General features: G+C 39.2%; 1 protein-coding gene across 1 annotated transcript in view; it reads right to left on the bottom strand.

Annotated features, from left to right (window-relative positions):
- Window positions 1-12,503, bottom strand: part of MCTP2 (multiple C2 and transmembrane domain containing 2) — a 150,465-nt gene that overhangs the window by 15,810 nt on the left and 122,152 nt on the right. Inside the window, exons 18-19 of the mRNA XM_087972852.1 lie at window positions 11,874-11,996; window positions 5,772-5,813 (exon numbers count right to left, since the gene is read on the bottom strand). Of these exons, the coding sequence (XP_087828978.1) occupies window positions 5,772-5,813; window positions 11,874-11,996 (165 nt within the window). The remainder of the gene's footprint in view (window positions 1-5,771; window positions 5,814-11,873; window positions 11,997-12,503) is intronic.

Here is a 12,503-nt window from a genome sequence, read left to right as displayed (position 1 = left end):
TCGCTTCTCATCCAAGAAGCTTCTTTAGCTCTTCTCCACCATCCAGTCAGAGCTGAAGAAGCTTCTTGGATGAGAAGCGAAACGTCTTCAAAGAAAAACCAGAAAGTCCAGCTGCCTCTTGAAAAAGCATCTTTGGCGCAACCATGACCTGGATGGCTGAGAATCTCCATAGACATATGATGTAACTCTACATCCAAGTTGAACAGGTTTGTTGCAGGCAGGAAAGCATTTTCAAGAATGGTGATGATGATGGACATTAGTGGTGGAATGGGACAGGTATAAAGTACAGGTAGCCCTCAACTTACAATAGTTCATTTAGTGACTGCTCAAAGTTACAACGGCACTGAAAAAAGTGACCTATGTCCATTTTTCACACTTACGACCTGCGTAGCTGTCCCATGCTCGTGTGATCAAAATTTAGAGGCTTGGCAACTGACTCATACTTATGACTGTTGCTGTATCCCAAGGTCATGGGATCCTCTTTTGCAATCTTTCGACAAGCAAAGTCAATGGGGAAGCCAGATTCACTTAACAACTGGGTTACTAACTTATCAACCGCAAGGGATTCACCTAATAACTGTGGCAAGAAAGTTCGTAAAATAGAGCAAAACTCACTTAACAAATGTCTCACTTAAGAACAGAAAATTTGGGCTCAATTGTGTTGTAACTTGAAATACAGCTTAGACTTAGATTTAGAACAACTTTATTGTCACTTTGAATTAGCATACATTAAAATGAAATTTCGTTGCATACAACTCTCCAAGGGTCACCACCTCCTGTAGAACTATGGAAATTAGATGCTGTCTTCTCAGTGTTTTAAGCCCTAACTCCAACTCAGGGTTCAAAACGAAGTGTTGGAGGTGACACTCGGTCTTACCTAGTGGCGTCATAACGAGTGGGTTGCTCCCAAGACCACCGAAAGTCCAGGATAGAGGCATGGCATATAGTCTATGCAAAGGCAACAGGCTAACCCACTGCTCACTCCGGGAGTTCGATCCTGAAGGGCTCAAGGTTGACTCAACCATGAGAATAATTTGTAGCAGAGTTTCTCTAAACATGGCAATTCTAGTTGGCTGAGGAATTCTGGAAGTTGAAGTCTACAAGTCTTAAAGTTGCCATGTTTGGAGACCCCCTATTTTATAGTAAAACAATATCTGGAAGACTCCTCACATCCTGGGTTTCAACACTTCCCCTCAGGATGGTGCTACAGGGCATCGTATGCCAAAACATCTAAACGTAAGGACATTTTCCCCCTTATGCCATCACTCTGTTAAAGACCTAATTCCCACAGCATTGTGTTATGTCTAAGAATATTTATTTACTCATGTATTATGGCTGAATTTACTACTATCCTTCTCATCTTTTCTACTACCTTCTCCTACTGGTACTTTATGATTATACTAACTTCGTTTTTTGTATCTACAGTGATAGCTTTTGCACCAGAGATAAATTCCTTGTGTGTCTAATCATACTTGGCCAATATTCTTTTCTTTTTTCTTCTCTTCATTTCTCTTTACCATACCCTACACCACCCTACATTCTATTCTATTCTATTCTATTCTATTCTATTCTATTCTATTCTATTCTATTCTATTCTATTCTATTCTATTCTATTCCTAGGTTGACTCAGCCTTCCATCCTTCCGAGATCAGTAAAATAAGGACCCAGACTGTTGGGGGCAATAGGCTGACCTATTGTAAACCACTTAGAGAGGGCTGTAAAGCACCATGAAGCAGTATATAAGTCTAAGTGCTGTTGCTATTGCTTTTAGAATCTGTACTGAAGGTATTCAATCAAAGTACCTTCAAACAAAATGACCCCATTAAAGCTTCACACCACCTGATTAGAAGGTTTTTATTTTAACCAAGTGTTGGATGAACATTAGTATGGAAATAAAGACATATTATTGGATTTGCAAAATGAAAAACCCTGATAAGCAACACGCAAGTTAGTGATATGACTATATAAAACATACAAGAATCTTTCTCAACTGCTTCACCTTGGACTCTGGTTTTTAAAATCCTGCTTTTATTTGCAAATAAGAATGCACTTAGAAACATTTTAAAAGCATACTGGGTTTTTCTTCAATAAAGGCCCCATTTCAGTCCTCTGTTAAAATTCCACCTCTTCTTTTTTTTTTTCTCCCAAAAGTGTACCCAACTCACTTAGCTTTAATCATTCTATCTCATTCTAAATTGTGCTTCAAACTTCTCAAACCTTTCTGTCCACAATGGCTCTAAAAGTTGCCTTTCTTTTCTTCGATGTAAGATGTTCTACCCTGATAGGTTGAGGGTGTGGGCAAAGAAAGACATGCATTTCTGCAGTCACTCCGTGTTGTGTCTCTGTATGTGAACTACACCGAGGGTTGCCCATACTTTGCTCTGGGTCATGAGACCAAAAGACACCTGGAAGGACCGAGAATGGAACAGCTGGCAACCTTCCAACCCACATCCTTCCCTTCCATAGGGATGTTTTGGGATAAATATTCTGGATCTTTTCCCCTCTGTTCTCTGCAGCCCATTTTTTATTTGATCTTTTTTCGGCCAACTTCTCCCTCAACCCCAAAAGTTGGTCCCAATCTCCATATTTTTGGAAAGTTCCGCTGAAAGACAGAAAGAGTTCTCAGTCTCCTTCTGTCCTTTCTTTACAATATTCTGCTGAGTTGGAAAGCATGTTTTTTTTTTTTAAAGAAAAAGATGCAACAGTCAACCAGAGCTAAATGTTGTTGGGCAGTTTATGGTCCAAGTATCCCTTGGGTACTCCACCCCATAAAATGTCCACCAAGTCTTCACATGTAGCCAGCTCATTTGTTTGAGTGCCTTAGATTACATTAACGCAATAAAAGCAATCTTATCGATATTAAGAGCTCTGATGGTGCAGTGGTTGGAATGCAGTACTGTAGGCTAACTCTGTCCACAATCTGGAGTTCAATCCTGACCAGCTCAAGGCTGACTTGGTCTTCCATCCTTCTGAGGTCGGTAAAATGAGGACTCTTCCTTCTCTTCTCTAGACTAGTCATACCCAGTTCCTGCAACTGTTCTTCATTTGTTTTAGTTTGTTTTAGTTTAGGCCTTTATGGTTCCTAAGTTCCAGCGCGTTGCTTCCAAGCATGAATGGTTGAGGCCGATTCGAAATCGAGGGACTGCATGCCATGTTTTTCCTAGTTCGAGCTAACTTCTGACCGGTTCTTAACAGCAGTGAAATAAACATTTGCAAGTGAGATCTTTCAAAGCAAGCCTGTTCTTGCAGCATGGAACTGTGAAGAACCGTTACGTGGCAGCTGGATAGCTATCCTGCTGGCTTTGTTTACACATCTCAGATTGCGCTACAAAAATGTGGCGATCACGCAATTTAGCCACACAATATTACATCTTCTCTTGTGAGCTTGCTGGACTGCCTGGGACTGAGAGATTGAAATAAGTGGGAATCAGGGGTCTATTCTGACGTCCAGAGAGTCCCAAGGACCTTGCTTCATAGACAGATGTCTACATGTCTTGCCATCAAGGTAGGAACAGTCTGTAGATGCAAAGGCAGGGCCTTTTCTGTAACCCATCTCAATTGCAGAATACCTTCCCAAGGAAACACAGTCCCTGATCCATTCTTAACAGGTTCTAGAAGGGCAGTACTCTTTTCTACTTTTAATGAATATAATATTTGTTTTAAACAGAACCTCACCTTGGTTTTATTCACTGTTATGATTTTTAAGCATTACTGTATTAATATTGTAAATTAATCTAAGTTTTCATTCTGATAGCCTGTAGCCTCCATGTTTCCCTGTTCTGTTCATGCACAGTGAAAGCTCTGATTTTCTATTCTACATTTTCTAATTTTTCTTTTTTACTCTTTCATTTAAGGGTTAATAAAAGTACTATTTAAAAAGATGAAAAATATGACCTTGGAAATAAATTCACAGTTAAGAATTGATTAAATAACACTTGTGTTACTTAATATCTCCCCCTCATACTTCTGAACAGAGAAAGAATTGCTAGGCTTAAAGACCACAAAAGGGTAAGTTCAATCTTGCAGGGAAAAAGAGTTTTTTAAAAGAAAAAAATTGTTGAACAGAATAAGAATTTTTACTCTTTTGCCACAAAATAATCAGCCTGTTTTTTTGGAAAATGAGCTCCATGGACATGGTCCAAGGGAGGCTGAAATATTCAAACATTTAACATTTATCCTGCAGTCCTGAATAATGAGGCTGTTGAGAATTTATTCCAAAGAAGGATATATTTTTTAACATATCAAGTAGTCCTGCTATTGTCTTGGCCAATCTGACCTTCGGGATAGGAGGTTCCGAGCCCCTTTCAGGAATTAACCATGGGGAAATCAGCAAGCAGAGAATGTTTAAGGAATTCCCCCCTAACAATGACACAAAGTGGGCAAGACCATTCTTTTTTTTGGGGGGAAGGGATCCTTGTTTTCTAGGGGTGGGGGGAATATAGGTAGGATTTTCATGTCTTTCCCTCCACATAACAGAATGAAGCCCACTGTAGGAGAAGCAGGGACAGAAACAGGGTGAAATGAAAGCGGGAACCATCCTAGCATCGGTACATAGCCACAAGCAAAATAAATCCAACCCTGCCCCCTTGTGTGTCATTGGCCCTTACCTAACTCTAACCAGGTATCCATCATTAGTTAAGAAGGTTCCTGTATGTGGGCTTTTAGCAATAAAGCAGTCTAACTGAACCTTCATAGGTGGACCTAGTCTTTCACCCTGACACCTACATCCACCAGGCCACATTGAAAAAGCTCTACTACAGCCTACCTTAAGGGAAAGTTGCCCACTCTTAAGTCTACAGGGAAAACTTTTCACAATAATGTCAGAAATGTAACTGGGCATCCAAGACCTGAACGAAAAGCTAAGAAACAACAGAAATGGGGTTTTCTCATTAAGTAAGCCTACTTCAGTATACGGTCAGATCCCAGGAAAACCTGGCACGGCCTCCTTTAATGACAAAATAAGCTTTTTTTTTTTTCTTTCAGGAAAACAAAGAAAGAAAATTCTTTTTTTAAAAAAACCTTCACTTAGTACGCAATGAAATGAAACCTATGTAACTCTGGAAGCAGGGGAGAGAAAAGTGACGTTTTGGCTGTCTTACAATTTCATGGAAGAAGTCAGACTCACTAAGGAGAAACCTTTAATGGTAGCTTGTTTGGGAAACCAACCATTATTATTTTCCACCACAGTTGGTATTTGGAAAAAGACGGGGAGGGGGAATTACAAAAAAAAAAAAAAGACCCAGCAGCCCAACATTTTTTTTAGTTTAAAGTTTGATCATTCATATGGAAAGGAATTAATTGGTTCCTCTGTTTTTTAATTAACTGTCTAAGGGGTTTCTAAGCTGTAAACAGTTAAGTCTCCAAAGACACATTACAATTCCCAGAAGCTCTCCCTGTTATGGTCAAGAAAGGTCTCTGTATATTTTGACAAGAACACAACCATTCACTTGATAGAAACCATGTTCCTCTGGGTTACATCCCAGCCAACTGCAATCCGTAGAAGTTGTTATGTTGTGTGGGAGAGGAGAATGTACTTCATTACAATTTTTAAAAAATAAAAAAGTCGGCTTTTGTATATTTTAGTAACCTGATGCAAAAAAAGAAAAAGTAATAATAAACGCCTGAAATACATAATTGGTTTTCTACAATGCATTATTTTCTAATGTATAGGAATTACTCTTCTTATACTAATGTTCCCAATATGTGTGAATCTATGCTTGTAGCATCTTTATTTCCAGTTTAAGATCTCGGATTCCATTATTCCCTCTTACCTTGTCATCATCATCCTCGTCCTCTTCTACGATAATGTTGTCCTTTAAAATCAAAAAGAAGAAAAATATTAGACCATTTGAAAAAGTCCACGCAATGTATAAGCACTCCTTTTGAAAAATACATGCTTCTTTTTATTCAAAAAAGGAGAATAAAACAAACCAGCTCTCTTGTATATTATTCAAATCTTATCTATCTATCATCTATCTATCTATCTATCTATCTATCTATCTATCTATCTATCTATCTATCTATCTATCATCTATCTATCTATCTTATCTATCTGTTTTGCTTACAGGATGGGACCATGAAGTCCAAAGTATCCTTTTTGGAATCACAAGCTTTTAAAAAGTAAAACAACTAAGAATGTTTTCACCTTCCCTTTGCTTTGCACAAAACTGCATATCCCAGAAAGGACCAGTGTGATAGGTATGTCCACAATGCCAATTTAAAATCACTAATTTATTTTTCCTTTAGAAATCATTTCTTTCTTTAACTCTCAAGGACGAGAAAGCTTAAGAAATAATAATAACAGAAAACAGCGATAACCCTTGTCCAAGAAAACATGTTAACAAAACATATGAGGTCTAATTGTTCTGAAGGCCACAAGGTTTTAAGAGACCTTATTTTATGTTATTTTAATTCATTGCCAAGTTTCTCTCCTGGTAAGGGGTTTTTGTTCATCATTTGACAAATGAACCAGTTGGAATGTCAAGGCTGAGATCCCGAACACTCAGTTTGTTCTCCCATTGTCACTTATTTCAATGATTGTTCCCTCCCTTTAGGGCCATTACAAAAACATTAGGAGGCAGAAAACACATTAGCACACACATAATCAATCTTAAGAATCAGATACAAAATTCTATACAGCATTATCGTGCCAATTGTTGAAAGAGAGGGTTAACAAAGAAAGTGAGGTTATGATGAAATGTCAGGGCAACTTGAATAGCAGTATTTTTTGTTTTTATTTTTGCAGGCAATGTATAAAAACATTCTTTGGGTTATGCTAGTATTGGAATAGGCCTTATATGTGATAAAGATAAACAAATATAGCAGAATGAAAGAGATGCTCCAAAGCAAAATTAATAACAGTTTTGTTGAAAAACGACAACAAAGAAGACGGCAGTTCAGGAACAACTACTTGAAAGGGAAAATTAATCGAGGACCGCGTTCTATAAAGCAAAATATGAAGTTGTCTTGGCAACAAAGAGAAATGCAGCTAAAAGGTAAAAGGACCCCAATGTTATCATATGGCAAGGTATGTCCTATGGGTCAATCCAAGTGAGGCAAATAGCAAGGGAACAATTGTTGCAAACTCTTTGTCTTCACCCCATGAGGATGTAAGACGGAAAATATTTCAGTTGTGTTCTCTGCTATTCTGGGCATCTCCAGATTCTGCACAACTTTGGAGTCTTCCTTCTTCTAGTGGAGACCCAGGAGAAATAATCGAAAATGTGAAACGTTTTGGCCAATTGTCCATGGAGATTCTCAGTCATTCTGATCATAGTTGTCCCAAATATATCAGAGAAATGTGGCCACAGGCTGACTATGAAATAGATCATAACCTGTTCCAGGTTAAGTTAAAACAGAAGAAGAAAGACAGTGAATTTTCAGAAACATGATCCTGAGAATATATCCGCCCATTAGGAATCTTTTTCAAGACCTAAACCTCATTGATAGGGGAACCAGAGGACCTGTGAAATGAAATGAAATCTTTATTAAGGTCACAGAAATCAAGAAAAGTTGCTACGGGTGAATGTGAAAAGAGACTGCCAAAGATGATGAAACAGAAGAAAACAAATGATGATAGAAGAGACAGTGGAAATTGCCAAGAACAGAAGAGAAGTCCAGGCCAAGAATGACAAGGATCTCAGGCAGGAACTGAACAAAGAATGTCAGGGAGATGTTAGAAGAGATGAGAAGCAATAGGGCAACATCTGTAAAGACATAGAAGCAGACATAGAAAAACAAGAATAGCTTTCCAAGGGAACTCAGACAGAGGTTCAAACTTTGAATTTGTTTCCTAAAAGTTGCCAATATATGGATGGGAACTGATTCAAATAAAATCAAACAGAGACGGAAGATGTCTACTGAACTGTAGGAGGGTGAACATCCAAAATAGTTTGGAAGATACTCCCTATTTGTTAAAACTTCTAGGACAGACAAGAATATGAAGTAATTTCAATTATCAGTGGATGGAAACTGGTCAAGGAGAAAATCAAGCTAGAACTAAGCAGAAATTTCCCGACAATAAGAACAATTAATCAATGAAATGGCTTGCCTCCAGAAGTTGTAAATGCTCCAACACTGGAGATTTTAAAGAAGAGATTGGACAACGATTTGTCTGAAATGGTATAAGATTTCCTGCCTGAGCAGGGGGTTGGACTAGAAGACCTCCAAGGTCCCTTCCAACTCTGTTATTCAGTTATTCAATTCTCCTGGTCATTATCAAGCCAAAAAAGCTTCAGGAATTGATGAGATATCTACAGGTATATGACACACAATAAAAAACATCAGTAATTGTTTAGCCACACTATGCCAACACATCTGGCAAACAATGTAAGGACCAACTGATTAGTAAATGTCAATATTCACATCAGTGGTAAGACAGAAGACCTAGCAGAATTGCAAACTATCATACGATATAATTAATTTCACATGCTACAGAAATAATTGGTAGAAACATCCGACACATATTAGAGTCCTACATGAAAAGGAAATGCCAGATGTTCTGCGCTGGTTTTAAGAAAAAGTAGAGAACAAGAGACATTATTGCTGATGCATGCTAGATAATTGCTAAACTGAAAACATGCCCACAAAAAGTACGTATGTGTTTCACTAAATATAGATAGGCCTCTGATTGTGTGGACTAACATACTTAGGAAAATGGAAATTCCAGACCATCTCACTGTCCTCATGCCAAACCTGTCCACAGGGAAGAAATCCAGGCAAAACAAGATGAAACAGATTGGTCCCAAGTTATTCAAAGAATAAGGTTGTATATTCTCTCTTTATTCACTCAAACTATAGACTATTAGATAGAGAGATGATAGATAGATAGATAGATAGATAGATAGATAGATAGATAGATAGATAGATAGATAGATGAGAGACAGAGATACATCACCTATCATCTATCTAGTGTATCAAGTCTATTATCTGTCTGTCTGTCTGTCTATCTAGCATGAGCAAAGGGTTGGTAATGAGTATACCTCATTACCTCTACATGTATGTTTTGAGTTTGCAGAAGAGTTCAGTACACATTTATTGAAACTTTGCAGGCAGGGTCAGGTAACAAGAGTATTCTCTGCAAAAAGAATAATCTATAACAACATCCATCATCTATTTAGTTGTATTTCACAACATCTCCGATTTTAGTCAACCACTGAAGAGTCACCAGAGGAGGAATGATGGAGAGCAATGGTTTGTAACTCTGTATCCTCATCCTAGATTGACTTTGCTAGACTTTTATACCTGTTCTTTGAAAATCCTCCTCTTGCATTTAATGGCTTGCTTGTTCCCAAATCCCCTCTAGTAGGAAAATCTCTCATTTTCCAGATGCAATTAAAAAAAAAACATGCTAAATGGACCTGGGATTTAGCTAGGATCCCCTGGTTGCTTATCATTTGTCATCGTTCTCAGCCTGCCCAAAATGATTGGTTAAGTAAAAATGAAATTTGCCATATCTCTTGGGAGATAGAAGAGGAGGCCCCCATAAGAGACCCATAACCAAAGCAGCAATATTAATATTATCAGTTTTACAACAGTAATAAAATGGGAGTGTTTAAATGGCTCCAATCTGCTTCAAGATGCTGTTTCTTAATTCTGTTGCAGAGCATGCTTTCCTCCAAAATGGCTCATTCCAAAGCTGTCAACAAATTTTAATTTTAAGACAGAAATAAGAGAAAATGATTAAATATCAGGAAGCTATCATGCTATCATGCTTCCCAAACCTCCCTGGATGAAAGTTTTTTGGGGTGGTGTGGGGGTACCAACACACAAACTGATGGCCCAATCACAACAAGGTTGTTTAAACTGATTTAAAATATTTTGCCAACATTGGATAAAAAGGACTTCCTGATTAATAATATTGGGTAATGAAGGAAAAAGTTTGGGCAGCGCTGATATAGATTGTTGTTTGTGAGAACATAAGTGAGAAGTTTGACAAGGGAGACCCAAATTCATCAATGACCAAGGACATGCATTCAATTTTGCAACCACTATGATTGTTGGCTGAGCAGGAACAAAAATAGCTAGAGAGATGAATGAAGCCTGGGAAATGGGCTCCTTGTCAGTCAACAGGAGTGCTGATTTACCACCAACTTATCAGATACTTAGCAGCCAAGGTCATGACACAGGGAAACAACACTCAAGAACTTAATAGCAGCCATCAACACCCTAATTAACAACTGAAAACTACACACAGCCAATCACCATATAAATACAACGTGTAGAATGTTCAGAGTATTGCAGCGTAAATTCAGCGCCAGAAAATTAACACAGATGGTTGAAGCTTCATTTAACTTCTTTATAAACACAAAAAGTAAATTTTACAATACCAGTTGTAGATTTCTCCAACATGGAGCAAACTCAAACAGAAGCAGACATGTGATAGGTTCAGAGCAGAGCTCTAGTTTTCAGCAAGCAAGCAAGTCACACAGCAGAGGAGAGAAGCAGTTTCATTTTCAATAGACAGACTCAGAGCTTAACGTAACTTCAGAGCGGCAGAGCTTAATATAGAGTCACGCTAGGCTACTTCTAGTTTCAGTTTCCAAACAGCCCTCATTGGCTGACTTAGTTGCTGTGCCTATTCATTGGCTGACCTTGTTACCATGCTCTATTCCGGTTCATGAATATACTCTGACATAGAACAGCCCAGTGCACGCTCTAGAGAAGTTCCCTCTGATGAGCTTCGGCATGAATACCAAAGCTTGGAAGAATAAACCTTTGGTCCTGGTGACCGACTCAGATTAGATCCTCTACAGCAGGGGTGTCCAACCTTGGCAACTTTAAGACTTGTGGACTTCAATTTCCAGAATTCCTCAGCCAGCTTTGCTGGCTGAGGAATTCTGGGAGTTGAAGTCCACAAGTCTTAAAGTTGTCAAGGTTGGACACCCCTGCTCTACAGTGTTATCCTGGGACACCTATTTACCTTCATTTGCAAGATTGTTGTTGCTGCTCAGAGTTGATAATGGTGGAGCAACTCCTAAGTCTGGGAAATAAATTCTTATCCTGACCTCATCCCCTTTTTGGAGAACCAACAACCACTCTTAAGTGACTTGAGCTGATTTCCCCAGCCGATTACAGGATTCCCAGGCTCTGTTTCATGGAGCGATACAATGAAGGGTTATCAACTGGGATTTATCAACGCATGCTAGCCTGTTCCTCAAAGGAGGAGAGTAGCCTTGGTCTACTCTCTTGGTCTACTCTACTTGGTTGCCCTCGCCTAATTCTCGTTCTCCTGCATTCTGCTGTTGGAAGAAATATCCTTCTGGGTTCAGTTCCAAGTGGGGGAAAAGACACTGGGAACATGGAGGCTGTTTGGAAAGACGATTTAATGGTGGACAGGACCACATGGCTTGGAGCTCCAGAGTGAAAAGGACGATCACATGCTTCAAGATGTTGGGTGAAGGAAAAGAAAGGGGCAAAATGTTGAGAGACCCTCAGCTATATACCCTCTATTGGGTATTTCCTGTTCCTGTATCCCATTGGCTGCCAGACTCCCAGGGGGCAGGGAGTCTTAGCTAACTTTGTAGGCTTTTGTCTGGACCACATGGCTTCACCTGTGTGCTGGCTGATGCCATTTTCCCAGGCCGGATGGTGAGATGGGTAGAGGCTTTTGTTATGCAGAATACCCTGGCCCAGGCCTTAATGGCCCACCTATTAACAAAGGTGGGGGTTGAGCCTCTGCTTTGGAGTTTCTACTTCTCTTTTTAGGGGAAATATTCTTCTTTTTAAACATTTCCTAGGATATTTCATTTTTCTAGGAGAGGGCTGAGTGCTAACTTCCTACACCACAAATTAAGTCCCAGATGGGTCTGAAAATCACACACACACACACACACACACACACACACACACACACACACACACATCATACCTACCTGAGGGTCTTGTATGATTAAGGCTTTGTCAGGACTGCTAAGGGAGATGTTGTACACAAAGAGCATCAACAACGCTAAGGGCACCATGTAGGGCTCAAAATGCCACACTGTGGCCACGAACACCTGACAAAAGAGAAGAGGGAGGTTAGCTACATTATTTGCATTAAACTCTCCCCCCAAAGTCAAAAGATAACATTAACGGAGAACAAGAAAGATACAGAGAAGAAAGCTTTCAAGGCTTTGTATCTGAAAATGAGGCCTGTAGCTTTGTGCCTCTCTGTTAACCTCTGATGCCCCGTCCTCCTGAGGTTTGCATTCATGTCAGATACGTCAGCCTGGATGCTTTTATATTTTTTGGTCCAAGTGTAATCTTGTATCACCTACTCCTTTTAAAACAGGGTGTCCAACCTTGGCAACTTTAAGACTTGTGGACTTCAACTCCCAGAATTCCTCAGCCAGCTTTGCTGGCTGAGGAATTCTGGGAGTTGAAGTCCACAAGTCTTAAAGTTGCCAAGGTTGGACACCCCTGTTTTAAATCTTACATGCGTATCAACAAGGAAAGCGGATAAATCTATACAAGGGGTTTCAAGCACCTATTATGATTTTATTGGTTTGATTTGATTTGTCAAT

Source organism: Notechis scutatus, chromosome 11 (assembly GCF_049901735.1).
Source record: "Notechis scutatus isolate UNSWTSFEM ecotype Mainland chromosome 11, rNotScu1.2, whole genome shotgun sequence".
NCBI lineage: Eukaryota > Metazoa > Chordata > Lepidosauria > Squamata > Elapidae > Notechis > Notechis scutatus.
Note: the sequence above shows the minus strand (reverse complement) of the source record. Positions and strands in the feature narration are given on the sequence as shown.